At 49.8% G+C, this 21107-nt stretch overlaps 1 protein-coding gene across 2 annotated transcripts in view; it reads left to right on the forward strand.

The window, feature by feature from the left end:
- The window catches only part of SUSD4 (sushi domain containing 4), a 96117-nt gene that overhangs the window by 44847 nt on the left and 30163 nt on the right, over nucleotides 1-21107 (forward strand). For both annotated transcript variants that reach the window (XM_036277728.1, XM_036277729.1), the window contains exons 3-4: nucleotides 5110-5322; nucleotides 19800-19973. In XM_036277728.1, coding sequence (XP_036133621.1) covers nucleotides 5110-5322; nucleotides 19800-19973 — 387 coding nt within the window. The remainder of the gene's footprint in view (nucleotides 1-5109; nucleotides 5323-19799; nucleotides 19974-21107) is intronic.

A 21107-nucleotide genomic window follows, 5' to 3' on the forward strand; every position in this document is an offset into this window, starting at 1 on the left:
ATACCTGCCCTTAGCGGGAACCGAACCCGGGTCTCTCCAGACCGCATGCCAACTCTCTAACTGCTGAGCCAAACCGGCCAGGGCTCCCTTACTCAGCTTTTATTCTATTCAGGCCATCAACAGATTAGATGAGGCCCACCCACATTAAGGAGGGCAATCTGCTTCACTCAGTCAACCAACTGAAATGTTAATCTCACCCAGAAACACCCTCACTGTTTGATCAAACACCTGGGCATTCCATAGCCGGTCAAGCTGACACATAAAATGAACCATCCCAACGACTATCTCTTGTATATAAGTGCTGCTCTCTGAACTGAATTCAGGAGGAATGCTAGGGGAGGCCACCTCCAAGGGCTTATTAAAATAGAATGTTCCATTCTTCCCCCAAAACCAGCATGCTGGAAATCACTGTGAACTCCCTTCTCTCCTCCAAGCTGCGACCACTTAGTTCAAAAGCATACGGAGAATTTGAAGAATGGGTGGGAGATCGGCTGGGATTTTAAGACAACAGGATACTGGCCAGTATGCAGGTTATTTTCCACTCCTCTTCCCTAACACCGAAGCCAGCCCACCTCCTTGGTGGATACGCTATCTGATGGGGCTGTTAGAGAAAGACACTAAGAGAGCAGAGCTACAGAGAAAGTGGCTGGGAACTGATGCTCTAGGGGGCGATTTGAAAAGTGGAGTCTGAAACTCTGGCAAGCCCTCGAAAATTACTATCTGTTCAATGGGATTAGTTGTCCAAAATGAAGAATATTTCCTGCTTATGCCGCCCTGCCTTCTGATTGCTTTCTTTTCACCGCTCGTTCTCACACCCCTCTTCTGCATCAACGGCTGCAGCCCATGACCAGCAGCATCCGGATCGTCAGCACAGTCCGGGGCAGGGACAGAGTCAGAGGGTAACTATGGTTACGTGGCAGCACAGAGAAACCGGGCGGGGATGTTCTTTTAAAGGGGAAGGAATGCATAAAGAGTACGGAATTGGATCCACGAGGAAATTCTGCTGTTTGCTTGATGCTCTCATCATTTATTTATTAGAGCAGGAGTCGTTTTTCGGATGGATTCAGGGCTGGATCGTCACCTCTCCCTTGAGTTATATCTGTCCTTCTCCGAGAGAGAGCAGTTCTGTAGCCCAGGGTGAGGAGGTGTGACAAGCGGAAGCGTCTGTGCCAAGGACTCAGCAGCCAGTATGGCTCATTTGTGAGCAGACTGGCTGGTCAAAAAGTGTGTGTGGGGAACACAGATGTCTCAGCCAAATCCCTAGCATACACCTACCTCTGGCCCGACGTTGGAGAGGGAGAGGGAGGGCTGATTTGTCTGGGGATGTGGATTGGAAGAAGATTGTAAAAATGTAAAGAACACAGTTCGCTCAGGTTAGGAGAAGAGAAGAAGGTGAGAGGGTGTTGGAAGAGAGTGTGTCTGTGCTGGGGAAGGGGGATATCACACCTCCCTTGTCTGTGGACTATATAAGCCTCAGAGCCTATCGAAATGATAGTGGGATGAGGTAGGGATGTTTGCCTGGTAAGACCAGCAGAGCAGATGGCGTGTGGCTTCATCCATCCACCCACCTATTCTCCACCCATCTATCCATCATCCAGCTACCCTCTTGCCCTCTATCCATCCATTCATCCATCCATTTATTCATTTACCCTTTATCCATCCATCCATTTATTCATCTATCCTTTATCCATCCATCCATCCATCCATCTATTCATTTACCCTTTATCCATGCATCCATCCATCCATCCATCCATCCATCTATTCATCCATCCATCCATTTATTCATCTATCCTTTATCCATCCATCCATCATCCAGCAACCCTTTTATCATCTATCCATTCATCCATTTATTCATTTATCCTTTATCCATCCATCCATTTATCCATGACCAACTGATCCATCTGTCCTTTATCCATTCGTCATCCATCCATCCATCCATTATCCAGCTACCCTCTTACCCTCTATCCATCCATCCATTTATCCATTTATCCTTTATCCATCCATTTATTCGTCACGTACTGATCCACCCATCCTCTATCCTCCCTCCCTCCCTGCATTCATTCCTCTTTCATTAGCAGCACTTGTGGGATGCCCACGCTCACAACACACCATGCCAGGTGCTGAGGAGCTGAAGCATAAGACCTGGTCTCCCCCTTCAGGAGCTCCCCCCAGTGGGAGAGGCAGCTGAGTAGACCAGCAGAGACAGGTGAGGAGCACCCAAAGAGAGGCGAGCCGGGTTCCTCGATGGGAAGAGAGGCTTTCTAGTCAGACTGAAGGGAGGGGAGCCTCCCAGGGGGAGGTGCTATCTAAGCTAAGTCTTGGAGGGTGAGCACATCCTGGGGACCGTCCTTCCCTCCTTAGGGGAAGTTCTCTCATCAGCCCCCTTCCTGCCTCAGTGGAAGGCAACTCCCTCCGGGGTCTGCGTTCCCTCCCAGGCCACAACCAGGTGGGGAAACTTACCCCACCTGCTGTCCCCTTCCTCTTCCCCCTAAGCCCCAGCTGCAGCAGGCTCAGCCCCCAGCCTGGCAGAACCACCCCTCCAGAAACATGCTCAGCACCTTCGGGCCTTCCTCCGCGGTGCCCTTCTCCCTCTGGCTGGCTGGGGTGGGCACCCCCCCGAGGATTCCGTGGCAGCACTCAGATACCCTTCTGAGGCCACCAGTGACACACGTCTGCCCTGTCCAATGCCAGGAGAGCAGACATGGGCTCTGACTTACAGCGTGTGTGAGAAACCGCCCCAGAAGTGGCCACACCACTTGGGCTCTGCGGTCTGCCGCCGGGCGGGCTGGGCTGGGCCGGGACCGGGGTCCCTTCTGCCGCCGGGCGGGCTGGGCTGGGCTGGGACTGGGGTTCCTTCGTTGCTACTTTGTCGCCTCAAACCCATAACGGAAAGGACCCTCCCTGCGACCTCCGACTGAAGGAAATCACTGCCATTGGCCACTTAGCAAGCCCTTGACAAGCTGCAGTGTTCTCCTTCAGAATAAAAACATGAAGCCATCACTTAATTGCTCACCAATACTTTATTCCCCGCCCCACCCCCACCCCGACTGGTGTTAACCACCCTCTGCGGGGCTGGGACACAGCCTGGCGGGCAGGTGCTCAGTCTGCCCCGCGGGAGGGGGCTCAGGCGGCTGGCCCATGCGCCATGAAAGCATTTTCTATTTCACTTACCTGCGGAATCTAAAAAACAAAACAGAAACAGGCTCATAGATGCAGAGAACAGACTGATGGTTGCCAGAGGGGAGGGTCGGGGTGACAAGGGGAGGGGGAGTAAGAGGCACACACTCCGGTCATCAAGCAAGTGAGCCTCAGCCGTAGGGCACAGCACAGGGAATACAGTCAACGTGGAAACGACCTGGGCAGGGGCAGATGGTTCCTGGTCTTACCGGATGATCCCGTTGTGAGGTTATCAATGGTGAACTGCTGTTGTGCACCTGAGACCCAGATAAGATGGTATGTCGGCTATGATAATAAAAAAGCATCCTCCGTTTGATCAAATGTCAGGCCTGCGCCTACTTACAGGTGTAGTCGAGTGGGGTGTGGATGCTGTCCACCCCGCCTGCCTCCCTCCTTGGCCTTCCGCTCACCCCCATGCCTCAGGCCCTCTGCACGGAGTGTCCTTGGACCGTGACTTCTGGACATCACGCCACTGTGACTTTCAGCATGGCGTCACTGGCGGAATGTCCAGGGTCATGAGGCCACTTGGGGCGGGCAGCAAGTGAGTCCTGCGTGAGCACCTGAGGTTGGGGTGACGTATCCCCTACCAGCTGGGGACATCTGCAAGCTCAGTGTGTTAGAGAGGACTCGATAGCTGATGAGCCTGACATCTGGGCACTACCTGAACACCAGGGTAAGTCCTCCGAGAGCCTGAGGTCTGCCCTGGGGTTTCATCGCATGGTCCAGGCTGTTCCTGCTTCTCTGTCACGTCTGGACGGTGTCCAGCCCCATCTGGCATGAGCAGCTGCCTGGAGAGGGGTGGATGGGCACACCGGCCCCTCTGGAGGGAGTCGTATGTGCCTGTTCTTGGCCCCTATTCAGTGCGGGTACGTCCATTGACTGTGTCGGATCTCAGGGACCCTTCCCTTTCTTCCCTGTGACAGCGCATTCAGATCACGTGCACGCAGAGGACCTTCCTTATCCCTGGCTCCCCCGGCCCACGGCAGCCGTGTTTGTTTAAGGACCTGCATTCTCACGCCTTGCAGGCCTTCGCCTCTGACCCACCCCACCTGCTGACCTCCCAGTGCCCACCGGCCGCCCCAGCTCCAGACCCGCCTCCTCTGGCTCCCTGGCATCACCCCAGAGTGTCTCCAGCTTCCTTTCCAACTCTGTTCACTCACTCGGCAAACATTTATGGGGTGCTTCCTATGCAGGGTATTGTGAGAGATTCCGGGGGCGCAGAGATGAGAAGGTCTCAGGACCTGGCCTTGGAGAAGCAACTCTTCTCCTCCAGCGAACTCGGTGCAGGGCGGGTTCACATCACAGGGGTGGGACGCAGAGGGGCTGGGGGGCAGGGGGGGTAAGGGAGGCCTCCCAGACCAGGGGACCTTGACTGAGGCCTGGCAGAAGAGGGTGAGAACCAGGGGCAGGGGAGGGCTGGCATTCCCAGCATGCCTCTCTGCACACCCGAAGTCTCAGGCCCACACACTGCTGCCCAACACGGACCAGTCTCCAGCCTGCGGCCATCGCGCGGGCCATTCCTGTTAGAATGCCATCCATGCCTCCCTCCACGAAGTCAGTCTGTCGGTAGAAATCTTGCCTACCCTTCGAGGCCATGCCAGTTCTATCTCCTCCCTCAGCCCTCAGCATTCTGTCCACCTGCTGGGGCAGCGACCCTCTTGTTCCTTGGTTGCTCGCGTTTCCAGTCTCCCCGCTCCTCTGACCTCCTTGGAAAGCTAACTTGGCCGTGGCCCTGGGAGCTCCAAAGAGCACTGTCAGCGGAGAACAGAGAGCAGAGGGAAGTGTACACCAGAAGGCCTACACCCTTGGCTTTCTGCTGGGGTAGCGGGGTGGTCCGTGGTGTCGAAGAGAATACAGTATCTGCTGTTTACCTAGGAAGACCCTTGGCATGGGGATATATGCAGAGACACCTTTTCTCCTCTCTCAATGTAGGGTTCGATGACCTTCAGGTGTGTGCTGACCCGGGCGTCCCCGAGAATGGCTTCCGGACGCCCACTGGAGGCGTTTTCTTTGAAAGCTCTGTCACCCGATTTCATTGCCAAGACGGATTCAAGCTGAAGGGCTCTACAAAGAGACTGTGTATGAAGCATGTCAATGGCACCCTAGGCTGGATCCCAAGTGATAAACCCATCTGTGTGCAAGAAGGTAAAGTGCCTCAACCCACTCCCCCCGCCCCTCCTATGGACACCTGTCACGTGGTCAGCTTACATTGCGTGGCCACAGGGGTACAAGGCTGTGTGTGCCAGAGGGGCCGGTACCCTGGGCTGCTGCTTTTGTTTCAGGGCTAAACCCGCACGCTGTTGGGAAAGAATGGGTGTGTAATGAGGGCTGGGGTAAATAAATTCATCTTGGCATTAGAAGTAATCATCTTCCTTCTCTCTCTCAATTACCATCCAATTTATCACCATTTTTGTCAATGCAAGAGAGAAACTCAGATAACATTAGGGCTATTTATTACTGGGCTGCCAACTCCACACTCGTTTCCATGTTACTCAATAAAAAGCACAGCAAATATATTGGGCGAAAACAATATATAATGATACGGATGATCCTGTTACTCAGAGGATTAAATCAATTACTGCTCATCAGCTGTTAGACATGATTCATTTAAGGAAAGAAACAATTATGACAAGTAATGACAGTTTGACAAGGTAGACATGTATTCTAGCAATCATCGACAAATTTATTGGTCATGACAAGATATTCTCTAACTTTTAGCAATTATCCCTAAATCTGTTGGTTGAAACAACTTTATATATATATGTGTATATGTATATATAATATGTACATATTTTGTTTTTACTCTCTGTAGATACTTTTGGAGTTTAAAGAGTGCAATGAGTTTAATTAATTGGAATGCCAAATTGTTGATTATGTATCTCCTAGGATTGGCAAGGCAGAAGGAGGCATAGGTGTGAATCAAGAATTAATTCTAGCCCCAAATTTCCATGAGGCATAGAACTTACATTTCATAGAATTCATTAGAAATGAGTTTGTTTCTCTTAACACAATTACTGGTTTTATTTTGGGGTAATTATATATCATTATATAATAATGATATATAAATGATTATTCTGATTCAGGGTATGTCTCTTCATGAAACTTTTAAAATAATTTAATTGGCAAGTATTTATTACAATCCTTCTTATGGGAATTTTAAAGGAATGGATAAAATGGTGCCTTCCCCTTAAAGTACTTGCTACCTTTGCTTTTATTTTCAAGGTATTTTTGTAAAACCAAAACAAACATAAAGAAGTAAGGTTTTAAAAAAATAAATTTAGTTTCCCTCTTACATGCAGCTCATGCTAGCTGTGGTTTCCATAAAGTTCTATTAACTAAGAGTTTGTTTGGTTTTTATATACTGACGTCCTTGCCAAAGCCTCTGCCCTCAGAAACCCAGTGCTTAAAACTCAGAGCAGCTCAAGAACATCAGGGAACAAAACACCCACAGGCTTCCTGAATGGTGCCCAGAGGTGAAGTCCCTCTGTCATTTTGCCATCCTGGGGGGGGAAAATGTTTATCCTTTTTTATGTATTTATTTAATTTTAAATATGTTTTTAGTTCTTTTTCAGAGAGAGAGGAAAGGAGAGAGAGAAACATCCATGAGAGAGAAACACAGATTGGCCGCCTCCTGCACGCCCTCTACTGGGGATGGAGCCCACAACCCAGGCATGTGCCCTGACCAGGAATCGAACTGGTGACCTCTCGGTGCATGGGATGATGCTCAACTAACTGAGCCACACTGGCTAACTCTTAACACTTAGCTCCAAATATTTCCTTAGGGGCTATTTAAGTGGGGGTGGCTGTTCTTTTGTTATGCAAACTGAAATAAGACCACCTGTTTCCAAAGGAGGGTCCAGGACCCTGCATTCCCATCATAATAGTGTGTTCTAGTCATCATTTTTTAGGAAGTTTGGAAGAACACGCATTGCCTTTCTAAGGATGATGGTATATTGATCTTTAATATTAATGGTAATTTTGTTGGTCTTTGAAAGATCTGTATAAAGAGTTGCCTTTGTTGCCCTGATGGTGGAGAAAATCTCATTGCTAATGTGCTAATTCCCATTCTTTATACTAAGTGGTTTAGAGAGGGCGGGAGACACCTAGAAGTCTAAATCCTGGGTGTCAAGTAGCAATGAAGAAGCTGAACTTGCCCTGGCCAGTTTGGCTCAGTGGTTAGAGCGTCGGCCTGCGGTCTGGAGAGACCCGGGTTTGGTTCTCCCTAAGGGCACATACCTCAGTTGCAGTTTGTCCCGGGCCCTTGGATTGTGCGGGTGGCAACCACTCCATGTGTCCCTTTCACTTCGATGTTTCTCTCTTTCTCCCTCCCACTCTATCTGAACAAAATATCAAAAAATGTCCTCAGGTGAGAATAAAAAAAAAAAAAAAAAAAAAAAGCTGAACTTTTCCCCCCCTATTTATAAATAGCTTTTATTCCCTGATCAGAATTAATGCTGGAAATAGTAAGGGCTACTGATCATTCGTATCCTTTGCCAAGTCATTCTTAGAAGGCTAAAGCATTTTTGCATGGTGGTAATAGTAATACCAATAACACGTTACAGGTAGAGCGGGAGGGAGAGGAAGAGAGAGAGAGAGAAACATCGATGTGAAAGGGACACATCGAGTGGCTGCCACCCGCACGACCGACCAGGGCCGGGGACAAACTGCAACCGAGGTACATGCCCTTAGCGGGACCCGAACCCAGGTCTCTCTGGACCGCAGGCCGACGCTCTAACCGCTGAGCCAAACCGGCCAGGGTGTTTTCTCATCTTTATAGTCCATTACAGTTTAACATCTCTTACTCACGGTCTCATTCAGTATGCACAACCACCCCGCAGATGAGCCGTATTGTTCTCATCTTCTCATTAGGAAAGTGAGGCTCAGAGAGGCTCACCTCCTTTGTCAAGGTCACACAGCTGATGTTGGAACAGCTTCTCAGCCAGTGTATTGCCCCCTACAGGGTTAGGTCTAACCTTCTCTGTGTCACAAAAGCCCCCTCTAATCAGTTACAACACAGCACGATGCTACTGTAAATGGCATCATCGAAGTTCAGGGTTGGAGGGATTCATAGCAATCCTATCATCCAAGCCCTAATTCTGGCTTAGTTTTTGTCTGCCCAATAGAGAAACTGAGTCTCGGGGAAGTGAGGTGCCTTCCCAGAATTAAATGGCGATGTAGGGACGGACCAATTTGAGCCCCAGATCTCCTCGCTGTCTCCTGGGCCTTCTCCAGGCTCCCACACCATCAAAGTTCTGCCTGAAATGCAGGTTTTAAACAGTAAGTGTGAGTGTATTAAATGCTTTGTAATAGGAAGGTGCTGTCCAGAGCCAGGTGGCCAGTAGACAAGCGTGTTCTTGTTCATTTACAGGTTCCCTCTCTTATTCTCCATTCTGCCCCACGTCTCAGTCATCTTCCTTCTCTCGTGCCCCTTCGTTCCAATCTAAACTGTCTATTCCAAGTACACTCAATGTATAGGAGTTTGGACTTACGGGACCGATAATGCAGGCAATGCACCAGCTTCATGGCCTCCAGGCCTCCCACCTAGAGATAAACGGAGATGTCTGCTCTCCGAGCTGCTTCGGCACGACGAGGGCCTGCCCGTCCCCGAGCAGGGCTGAGAGTGCCTGGGGTCCAGGGGGCAGGGCAGGCGACCAGTAAGATGGAAAGGAGACCCTGGAGTTTGCAAAGGCCTGAAAATATGCCCCATGGCCCAGGGCTGCTAATGTAAGCTCAGTGACTAAAGGCCAGGGTGACGGCCACCATCGGGGCCTCTTCCTTTCCAAAACCACTCAACTAGGTCTCCCAGGGGACACCTTCCCTGGGTAAGGACGATCCTTCCCCACATCCCATAAGAAGAGGTGGGCGTGAAGTAAGATGGACTTGACGTGAGTTCACTTCACACGTGCTTACCACACGCCCAGTCAGGATGTGCAAAGATGCTGTCCCAGCCCGCACACCTTAATAGGGGCAGGGACAGCGTATCAGTGTTTCAGACTACAGCTTGCACGAATAAAGAAGTAGTACTTAAAAAAAAAAAGTCAATTTCCCAAAGTGACTCAAGTAAAATGAATGCAAATCCATTTGTGTTATGAACAGCCCCAAACTATTTATTATCAATATTAATGGAAAGATTTCATTACTTAACCGTCCCTGGGTACCACTGGGATACACAATACATCTCAGCTCTTACGGCATTAATTGTACTGGCTGGATAGCAGTTTTTGGTTTCAATGGGAAAAAAAAGTCAAAATAAATACTGGTGCATCGTTCCTGGGTTGAGCGAGAGCCTTCCTTGGGTTAGAAGACAATGTTCTACAGCTCCCAGCCTTTCTCCCTTGGGGTTCTCGTTCCTGGGAGGGTTTGGGGCATGTTTAAAGGTCGGATGCCTCTAGCTGGAGCTTCAGCGTCTGGGTGGATTCGGGCTGTCCCTTGAGCATCTTTGGGTGCAGAAACAGCTTTCCTTTTCTGCTCTGACTTTCCTCTTGGAGTTGCCCTTGAGGAGGGAGAGGGAGACCCACCTAGAGCTGTGGTGAACTTCCATTTCCATGCTGTGGGCTTTTTTCTTCCATTTCCATGCTGTGGGCTTTTTTTTTTTTTCTTTATTGATTTTAGAGAGAGAGGAAGGGAGAAGGAGAGAGAGAGAGAAACATCGATGAGAGAGAACATCGAGTGGCGGCCTCCTGCATGCCCCCCACTGGGGATCAGACCCACAACTTGGGCATGTGCCCTGACCGGGAACCGAACAGGAGACCTCTTGGTGCGTGGGTCGACGTTCAACCACTGACCACACCAGCCGGGCCATGCAGTGGGGTTTTGAATATCGTGGGACTGTTTTTCACAGACCTCTTTTCTACGAGGCAAAGCGGACCTTTCTCTCTTCTCGCCTCCTCCCCTGAGCGGCTCTGCAAATAGTCACTGTCCGCATCGGTTACTCGTTGCAAGTAAACTGCAGATGAATCCACACGAAGCCAATAAGGAAGGATTCGGGGGAAGCTGGAGTCCAGGGATTCGCAGAGCGGGTTCCGGGCCAGCTCATGACTGCTGGATGCCCTGCTGAGCAGCCCAGCCGGAGGCTTTGCCAGGGCCTAGGCTGCCCGCGGAGCACGGTGGGCTGAGCAGGCCCCGGCTGAGCAGAGGGCTGTTCCGGGAAATCCTTCCTGGGATTGCTGGTCAGCTCCTCTGGGCTGGTGAGGCACAGAGCAACTGAGTAGGAGACAGAAGGGTCGTGCAAATCACACACTACTGTACCCCCAAAGCACAGCCCTGGAAGGAGATGGTTTTCCTCGCCCTGGGAATCTCTCCCACCGCTGTAGCCTCTTGCTTGACACCTGGCGTGACCGCCAGCACAGGGGAGCATGGCTAGAGCCCCTGAGCTTTGCCTGACCCCCCAAAGAACCACCACATCTGGTCCTTCGGTGCTTCTGGGCACAAAGCTACCCTGATCCAGAAGGGAGATGTGGGTACCAATGACATGTTGTAGCGGTGGCGCGTGTGATGCCCAGGTCCCCACGCTACCTGTTACCTTTTATTCCCTGTATGTCTGAGTAGGCAGCTGTCACCCAGGAGGCGGGCAAGGGAGGCCCAACACACCAGCAGCTGTTTCCTGTGGCTGCTCTCTGGCTCGCCTTCTTTTGTCCCTTGGCCGATGGTCTCCCCTGGTCTCCCCCTAGGACCCCCTTCCGATGGTGATCGGGTTAAGATTTGCCTCCCTTACCGGCCTTTGCCCGCAGACAGTCACGCTGACTGTCTTCAGGAGTTGCTGATTTTTTCCTGGCCTTTCCTTAGACTGCTTTTCGTGACCTTGGGCTCCAAGTGTGCGCAGCCACGTGCAGGCCCTGCACACGGACAGCGTGTGAGCGTGCTTCCCTGCAGAGCTTAGCCGGGCCAGGCGTGCCTGTCATCGCGGCTTTGCTCGCAGCACAGTGCTGGCACCGCAGTGAGTTTTCCACGGGGCACTGGGGACGAGGTGCTCTCTGGGGACTCGGGCAGGCAACCGTGGAAGGAGAGGGGTGACCCCTGGACCTCATCTCCAGTACTGAAAGCAGAGGCTCCTTGGTACGCGGCCCCTGCCCACCCCCACACAGACCTGCCTGGCTTCACACTGATGCCCTGTGCGGTCCTTCCCACGGAGACTGCGGGGTGCTGAGGAGTCCCTATCATGCGTACTGGGTTCCGTGCTTTGGATGTGACACCCTCTCTAATTCCCACGGCACCCCCTACTGCGTAGGCTGTGTCACCTTTCCGAATGGGGAGGGGGAGGCCCGGAGAGACGCAGGTTCCTCGGACTCACAGGATCCAGTGGCAGAGTTGGGACTCAGATCAAGGCCTGTCCGGTCTGCTCATCCAAAGGTGACTTTTTCCCCAGGGAAAGGGAGGGGGAGCAGCAGACATGTATCCAGGGCCCAGCCCAGACCCCATGGGGAGGCATGTTGCTCAGACAGGTAAGAACCCACGCATGCAGGGCTCTGCCCCCAAGCCTGTGCTGAGGCCTGCCCCATCGAGGACTTGTGGGAAATGCAGTCAGACCTCCTGCATCAGAATGCTAGCAGTGAGGCCCAGGACGGCATGTTTCTGTTAAACTCCCCACTGACTCCTACATAAAAAGGAGTCTGAGACCCAGTCCTGCAGGGACACGGTCTGAGAATGCTTTACCGGGAAAAACACACGGTTTTTCTCGGGTGTTAAACGGCGCTCCTGGGAGATCATTAGTTCTTAACACCAGAAAGTGTCAGTGTTGCCATTTTACAACGAAGAAACTAAAGCTTGTAGAGTTCAAGTGACGTACACAAGTCACGTGGCCAGTCCACTGGGATCAGGACCCACGTGGAGTCATTGTTCGGTGCTCTTTCTACCACACTGGTGGCACACAACCCCAACTGCGTGTCGAGCTCACCTGGGGAACTTGAACGGCGCCTGGAACTTTCTCCAAGAGATTTCATTTTAATTGTTCTAGGCAGTGGGAGCTCAAACATAGGTATTTCTGAAAGCTTCCAGGGGGATTTCAGTTACTCTGGCTACGTGCATTTTTGTGTCAATCTCCTCCGTGGTCTGGTTGTGGCTGAGGGTCACGTATTGCACAGGAGAGCAGTTCCTGTCCCTGCCTCAGCTTGCCAAGTCTCCATGCTCAACCCCTCTGTTCCCCAGTTCCTTGCACAGTGCAACAGGAACATAAATTCATTTATTCAGAAAGCAGTATTTTTAAATACTGAAATATTTTGAAGCCCATAGACCTGACCAGGGTTGCTATAAAAGATGAATAACTGAACGTTAAGAAGTTTCTTTGAGTTCAGCCAGTGTAGCTCAATGGTTGAGAATCAACCCATGCACCAAGAGGTTGCCAGTTCGATTCCCAATCAGGGCACATGCCCGTGTGTGGGCTCAATCCCCAGTAGGGGGCGTGCAGGAGGCGACCTCTCACTCTCCTATGGCTGTTTCTCTCTCCCCCTTCCTCTCTAAAAATCAATAAGAAAATCTTTAAAAAAAACACGTTTCTTTGAGCTTCTTAGGGGAAAAGGTGCAATGTAAGTTTAAGTATTGTTATTACATTATAAATTTTTAATTAAAAGATTCAGCTTGACTCATGAGCTAAAGGTGGCCGTAAAGGTGGGAGATGACTCCTTTATTCAGTGAGACTGTGGGGTGCAGGCATTTTTCAAAAGCAGATGAGTCATACTCATTTTTTACAGTTACTCCTATATTAAAGTGAGTTGTCTCCTGACTCCAGAGACTTCACCAAAACAGATGGATGCTTTTTATTTTATTTTTTTTATCCTCACCTGAGGACATCTTTCAATATTTTGTTCAGATAGAGTGGGAGGGAGAGAGAGAGGGAGAAACACCCACGTGAAAGGGACACATCGAATGGTTGCCACCCGCACGACCCAACCAGGGCTGGGCACAAACTACAACCGAGGTACGTGCCCTTAGCGGGAACTGAACCCGGGTCCCTCAGGACCGCAGGCCGACGCTCTAACCACTGAGTCAAACCGGCCAAGGCCAGATGGATGCTTTTTAAATGTTTTATTTAGAATTCCCTTTCTTCTTCTGTGCATTTTCTACCATCTAAAATCTTTCTTGTTGCCGTAGGCATGGGTTATCGGAAACAGCAGCCTGTGCCCACAGGGGCAAGTATTTGCATGTCTTCCCCTAAGGTATTCTCTCCTCGCTTTCTATCTTCTAAGATGAGAAAGAGCAAAGGGGCCCCTCCCTGCCTCTGTCCACTGCCGTTTCTTATTCATGCTGCTCCTAACAGGAGTCACTACGTCCTTACTCTCCCTCCCTTGTGGCTTCGGTGTGAGTTTGGTTTTAGTTCTTACAAAGATTTCTTCGACTTAAATGTGGTCGTAACTTGAAAGGGGAAAAAAATGTCCAGAGGAAATAAGGTCAGGCAGACGGGGGCAGCTGTGGCAAAGAGAAGTGACAGAAATGATCAGCTATCACTGTGGCAAGATGACAGCCGGACTGCCCCCAGACAAGGGCTCGAGAGTCTGCAGCCGACGCCCCTGACGTGCAGAGGGAAAGTCCAAACCAGAGCAGCCTTTGCCAGCTGCCTCGTGCCATCTCCCACGCCACGCGAGGGCTGAGATCTCACCCTTCCTATACGCGGGCCATGGAGGTAGGGAGTAGCTTCAAGTAACGGATTATTAGGCAGATGCAGAGACACACCGCCAGCACGTGTCAGTTTATGTAGAAAGGCCACCACATGATCGTTAGCCACCCTGAGCACCAAGCTGAGTGTGACAATTCCCCAAAAAGCAGTTGTTCACGAGCTCACAATGGAAACTACCCAGAATTGGGTTGGCTGCTTATGAAAAATGCAGGGCCACCCCGTGGGTGTCCTTCCAAACCCATTGCAGATGAAATTCGTCTTTTCTCACGCCGTCTTGAGCAGCTCAGGGCTGGCCGTCAGCACGTCGGAATACTGTTAGTAATGCAGAGCCCCTCAAACCCCGCTCTGGGCCTCAGGTGCAGAGCTGCCTCCCGGCCCGTGCAGATTAGATTCTGTTCTTTATTAGATCTGTCTGACACTGGTGCTAAGGGGCGGGCTGGGGCTTGTTGAATCTGAGCCAGCCTCCGCATTTGGACGGCCGTCTCCAATCTAGTCGTTTGCCTTGCCTGTCTCTCAAGCAGCGGTTCTCAACGTCGACTTCCTGGGAATTGCCCGAGGGGGTGGTAAAGATGCCTGTTTCCAGGCCTATTCTTACAGGTTTTTGTGCACTAGGAATCTGAATTTCGAAAGCACCTCTGGGAGATTCTCCTGCCGGTGAGCCGGAGCACACTTTGTGATACTTGCCATAGGCACTAGAAAAGTACACCATCAAGATATAGGGCGTAACCTCTGTACGTCATCAGCCCATGAGAACGGCATTCGAACTACCTTCTTTTATTTTCCTTGTGAGCTCAGCTCTGGTAACCAAGTGCTTTCTGTCACTTCCTAGAAAGGGAAAGTTTCTTTAAAGGTAAACTAGTTAAAGATCTGTTTATCAAGAGAAAAGCAGGAAATCAGGTAGATTTGCCGTCTAGGGCAAAAGTCTCTGAACTAAATCCAGTTTCTCCAACAACTCGTGTATCTACGTTAAGAAGCCAAATTGCCTTCGGAAAATTTTATGGAAAATAATCAAGGGTTTATGCTTTTGGACAGTTAATTGCCAATATGTTTTAGACATTCATTTCCCCAAATTCTGTGATGCACTCTCTACTTACCAGGCCCAGAGGCTCCCCGTTTGGTTGGGAAAGATCACTTCCCTTCCAGGGAGTTTCCTTATGCTTCTTTCTGGATAATTTTATTATTGTTGTTTTAACCTTTTAAACATCCATAAACTCCCGGCTGGTGTGGCTCAGCGGTTGAACATTAATCCATTAATGCACCAAGAGGTCACCAGTTCGATTCCTCGTCAGGGCACATGCCCAGGTTGTGGGCCCGATCCCCAGTGGGGGGCGTGCAGGAGGCGGCCAGTTGATATTCTCTCTCATCGATGTGTCTGTCTCTCTCCCACTCTTCCTTACTTTCTCTCTAAAATCAATAAAGAAAAAAAATTTTTTTTAATCCATAAACTATAACATATGTAAAGAAGTACACAAAACCAAACAATCCAATGAATTATCACAAAGCATACACTGATGTCACCCCGATCCAGGTGATGGTCTGAACATTGATGGCATCCCAGATGCCCACCGCCTCTTCCCTCTCTCTCGGAGGGGACCTCTCTCCTGAGTGTGGTGACCACCCCCCGTGGTAATCACCTAGCCCAGAATTATGCATTCCTAAACGTGCTATGATTTTACATTTATTTTACCTTTGCCTTATGTGATAAAGAGTAAGATTCTTGACTTTTTCTCTATCCCCAGCGCCTAGAACATATCAGATCCAGAAATTCCCTGAATTAATGAATGATGACCCAATGGATGGAAAAATAATAAGCTTTACAAATACTGACTCGAACAAAATTCCATTCTTCTCAGCAAGGCTTTCAGAGTCTTGAATATGCTAATATGAACTGTGGGCCTCCGAGTGGGTGTCATGTGGTCAAGTTCCTGGAAACACTCTTTGGGGAAGATTGATGTCAAAAGTTCGCATTTTTAAGGAATCAGATTTATCTTCACGTACAGCTAACATTTAAAAGAAAAGCACGTAGTCTTTAAAATTTCTCTTTTTGTTTCTGCTTCATCTTTTAGGACGCTGTATTTGCTAACTAACTTGATCAATTAATTTGTGCTTAAATATGAATGTGCAATACTGCCTTAGGACCTTTTACTGCTATTTATTTGTTTGTTTGTTTGTTTGTTTGTTTGTTTGATTAAATAACTTATTGTTACCAGAAGCAGAATACAAAAAATAATGATGGTAGTAGGCTGGTAAAAGTTATACCCCCAAAGTGCCCATTTGTGCCCTATCTGCATAAGTTTTGATTGTCAACCAGATTCTGTGACAGAATCAGATATTAATAGACCTTTTTTTTTTCATCGTCCTTTGTAACAATACTTTTTAAAGTGGCTTTTAAAAATTCTTCCTGGCGACCAGATGAATTTGCTATAGAAAATCGTGTTATTTCTAGTTGATGCTTTAGAGTTGATGAAGATTGCACATTTATTTTCAGACACTGAAGCTTCTGGTTTCTTTCTGTGTATTGAAATAAGGTCCATAGGTTGGCCGGTGTGGCTCAGCAGTTGAGTGTTGACCCATGCACCAAGAGGTCGCTGGTTCGATTCCCAGTCAGGGCACATGCCCAGGTTGTGGGCCAAATCTCCACTGGGCGGTGTGCGGGAGGCAGCCAATCGATGTTCCCTTCTTATCGATGTTTTTATACAATAGAATAGAAGAATTAAGCAATAAATAAAAAATAAATAAAAAAAACAAAAGGGACCTGGAGAGTATTATTCTAAATGAAACAAGCCAAATAGAGAAAGACAAATATCATATGACTCACTTATTTGTGGAATATAATGAACATAACAGTCTGAGGAACAGGGTAGACCCAGAGATGTGGAAGTAGGGTACAGACTGACAACCCTCAGAAGAGGGGGTGGGGGGGGAGGGAAGAGATAAACCACAGAACTTATACACATGTATGCATAACCGATGGACATGGACAACAAAGCCGGTGACGGGGTGGGGGGATGGGGAGGAGGGTGTCAATGGGGAAAAAGGAGAAACATCTGTAACAAAAATAAATTAATAAAAAATAAAGAAAGAAAGAAAACAAAAGAAATAAGCTCCATAGTTGTTTACTGCTGCTGACAACTTCTTCCTGTTTCGCTGGGAGGATTAGACGACTCACACTGTGGGTAACAAGACTGTCACAGTTTAGTTCTAGGCTTTGTTCGAGCTGGTCTGTTTCAGTTTTGTCCTGACACCCAGGGCACATTCCCTCATGGCCTCTCTGCCTTGGTGGAGTTTGAATTCCATCTTCTGAGTTTCCGATTGATATGTGGCTTCTCTTACGTAGGAAATTGGTCCTGTGTCATTTGCTATGGGAACTGTTCTCTTCTTTATCAGAGTGCATAATTACTGGGATTTGGGAGGCTGTGAATTCCCTTTGAGTCTTATATCAGATGCTCTGTAGTTGTCCCCAACTCCTGTTTATGGAAAGAGTTCTAATTACAAGCTCCAAGCATTCAAAATTATAGACCACTGTGCAGAGGACCGTCCCTGCAAAGCAGACTCGGGAGCTCTCTTCTGGTCAGCCACTCTCTACACGTCCCCAGGGTCCAGAGGAACATTTCTCTCCGTTGAATTTACTCCCTCGAGCTGGCCACCTCCTGCGAATCCTGGTTAATTCTTGAATACGTTTTAAATCAATCATGAGAGATGGTTGTTCAGTCATGTAAATTACTACCATAGGATCATTTTACAGCCAGGATTTTCCAGACGGATGCCTTGATAAATGTGTTTTTATTTGCTGTGAATAGTTTCTGCACAGTGCCAGTGAAGACAATGGAACCCACCTTTTCCATTAAGAAGGCCGTGGGGGCGTGCACGCAGAGATGTCCGTTACCTTGTGACTCCAGGCAGGAGTATTCTGGGATTGACTTGGGGGCAATCCAGCGAGCCTCGTAGAAAAACGATCGGTTGAACATGAACAGTTAGGAAGCGCCTTTCCACAGCCTGAAACGCACGCATGAGGGGTACAACTGGAACAGAACCCCATTCTCCAGCCAAGACTGTCTCTGCTGTAACCTGGGGCAGAGGACAGACTGCTGATGGCTGCAAGGGAAGGTGTAGCCGCCGGAGCTGCCCCAAAGCCTGTTAATCAGACTCTTGCAGGGCCGGTGCTCGCAATGTCTCGGGCAGAGGTCCACACGGCTGCCCTCAGCATTTCTTCTGTGTCTGGTGTGTACAAAGGTCTGAAGCCTTGGGGGTGTCAGAGGAAGAAGGTGACTGTCTGTTCTCCAGCTAACTGGAGTACTGAGGGCTGGGATAAAGGCGGACCTGGGCTGGCCAGCACCTGACTTCGGAGGACCCACGTGAGACAATGGCCACCGCCCCTGGCCCCCAGCTGTCAGGGTCCCCCTCTGCCCGGGAGGTCCCCTTCCGCCCCAGGCCTTCCCATCACTGATGTTCTGGTTTCTGGAGCCCGCTGTCAGATTTCCCACTGCTCCCGTACACCCACCCAACCCCACGCTGAGGCTCCTGGGACGTGCCCTTTGTAAGCCAGCCAGGTTCCCGGGCACCGGAGCCATCCGCCAGCCGGCTCCTGCGCCTTCCTGTCCCCTCCCTCTGCATCAGGGTTCCCAGAGCCCGGCGCCTCCGAGCTGACACTTCAAAGCTTGGAGGACCTGGAAGGTCACGATACTATTCTGACCACATTGTGGATTCTACAGGCTTTGGGGAGTGGCCGAGGAACCTACACCCTTTTAGAGAACTGAGACATTTCTGGAGGAAGTTTCTTTGACTGTCAAAGTCGCGTCCTTGGATTTTGTCTCGTTTCAAAAAAAAATTTAGAAGCGGCAACTCGGACTAGAACTCCTCCGTAAGTCAGGGCCTGACTCTGAAAGTAGAAATAACTAGCTCCCGCTTGCAAGCACACAGGCACAGGAAATGAGCGATATTAAATAGAGACGTGCCGATGAGAGACAGAGGGACGCACGGGGACCCATGTGCCTCAGCTGGATGGGTTGGATGGTGTTCGGGGTGGGAGGGGGCAGAGGGAGCAGGGTCCCAACCTGGCAGCACAGAATGGAGGGGCCTGGATGGCCAACGGGGTGTAGAGAGAGTTAGAAGTGGATAGTTGTCATTGATTCATTTTATTTTATCTTCTGATCCTTTCGTTGCCTGGGCCCCTGTTCCTCCCCTGCCCTCCTCCTGGCCCCTGGCCTCTGCTCCTGGCCCACAGCATCCTGCTCTTGCTCTCACGCCTTGTTTTTTCTTGTTTATCCTCATCCAAGGACATTTTTTGCCTTTGTCTTCAGATAGAGCAGGAGGGAGACAGGACGGAAGAGAGAGAGAGAAACATCGATGTGAGAGAGACACATCGACTGGCTGCCACCCACACGACCCCAACCGGGGCCGGGGACGAACTGCAACGGAGGCCTGTTCATTTAGCGAGAACCGAACCCGGGACTCTCTGGTCCGTGGGCCGACGCTCTAACCGCTGAGCCAAACCAGCCAGGGCTCTCTCCTCCATTTTTAGGCGGCAGTAGGCTGCTTGCTCTCAGCGTGAGCTGGTGGTGTGCTGCTCTATTTATTCTCTCCTCCACTACAGATAAGGCGGATGGAGATGCTAATAGCTGATGCGACCACTTGCTGTTCTGCTAAGTACCTTTCATATCAGGCCCAGGCCTCAGCAGGGGCAGTGACTGGGTGGGACTAGCCAGACAGGGGCATGCGCTTCGTGCAAAGTGTGGAACTGGATGGATAGTTCAGGTGGATCCCCAACTCTGTTCTTTATTCATGTGTTTACAAAATGGTCCATCAGCTCAGTTGCACAGTGTGAAGTGTCACCGGCAGGACACAAAGTTCCTTTCATGACCGGTTCCCCACCCACCGGTCCCGTCTTTCCTGAGAGCCTCTGGGGCTTGCGGTGGGGACCTGGGCTAGTGAGAAATAAGGACCCATTTATCAGATTGCTGTGCAGGTCTGATTCAGACTCCAAAAAGAATGTGTCCTCTTCCCACCACTGCAGATTGCCGTATCCCGCAGATCGAAGATGCTGAGATTCATAACAAGACCTACAGACACGGAGATAAGCTCATCATCACTTGTCACGAAGGGTTCAAGATCCGTTACCCCGACCTGTACAACTTGGCTTCGTTATGTCGCGACGACGGGACGTGGGACAATCTGCCCATCTGTCAAGGTACGAGACGGAAGCTGTCGTTCCCACTGTTTTTCTCGCAGGCTGTGTCATGGAGTGTGTGCACATGGCTCTAATAGACGGGAAACAAAGCCCCCCACGCCGCCCACGGGCCCAGCTGCTCCTTCCTGTGGTCACCCAGCACGGTTCTCACATCCCTTCCGGTGGTTTCTCGAGCTCCGTAACCCAGTCTGAACGTATAAATGGGAACGACCTTATTCTTTAGCATGTTGGATGTCTCCTTTCCTGAGAAACCACAAGTAGGGTAAGAATTAGGAGACTCATAACTGGGCTGTGACCACAGTGATGAACTACTGTGTACTTAACGGAAATAACAACACATTTGTACTTATTTCAATAGTGGTGAGAATATATTTCAAGCCAATCCTAACAGCGGCTGTTTTCTCTTAATAATGGCATCCCTTTTTATAATGCACGAGGGACAGGAAAAGAATCAAATTCAGATTTCATCCAGATCTCACAGTGAATATTTATCCTCTTTCATTTAAAAAAAAAAAAATTAGTCTGGGCTGACATACAGGGCCCTGTTTGTGAAACTAAGCCCTCGAGTTCACATTAATTCTGATTGTATTTTTTGACACGTGACATGGACCAAAGGACCAGGGAGCCCCATTTATAATTTGAAATCCGAGGGAGAGAGAGCAAGCTTATTTGCATGAAAGCCACCAGCATGTTCAAGTTGAGACGAATGTGCTGGCCAATCATAACCCGCAGACTCTGATATCACTTTGCGTGCCCCATAGTTAGACATAAATCACTTCCTTACGTGAGAGTTTAAGAGTCACGTCCTGTCCAACCAGGGTGGTTCAGTGGTTGAGCATCAACCCACGCACCAAGAGGTCACCAGTTCGATTCCCGGTCAGGACACATGCCCAGGTTGTGGGCCCGATCCCCAGTGGGGGGCATGCAGGAGGCGGCCAGTCGATGTTCTCTCTCATTGATGTTTCTATCTCTCTCTCCCTCTCTCAAATCAATAAAGGTTTTAGGGAAAAAAAATTTAAAAAAAAAAGAGTCATATCCCCTGGGAAAAGCAAAGTCTTCAGATAAAGAATGGCAGCCCTGTCCTGGCCAGTTTGGCTCAGCAGTTAGAGCGTCGGCCCGCGGACCAGAGAGTCC

Source organism: Molossus molossus, unplaced genomic scaffold (genome assembly GCF_014108415.1).
Source record: "Molossus molossus isolate mMolMol1 unplaced genomic scaffold, mMolMol1.p scaffold_m16_p_23, whole genome shotgun sequence".
NCBI classification, from domain to species: Eukaryota; Metazoa; Chordata; class Mammalia; order Chiroptera; family Molossidae; genus Molossus; species Molossus molossus.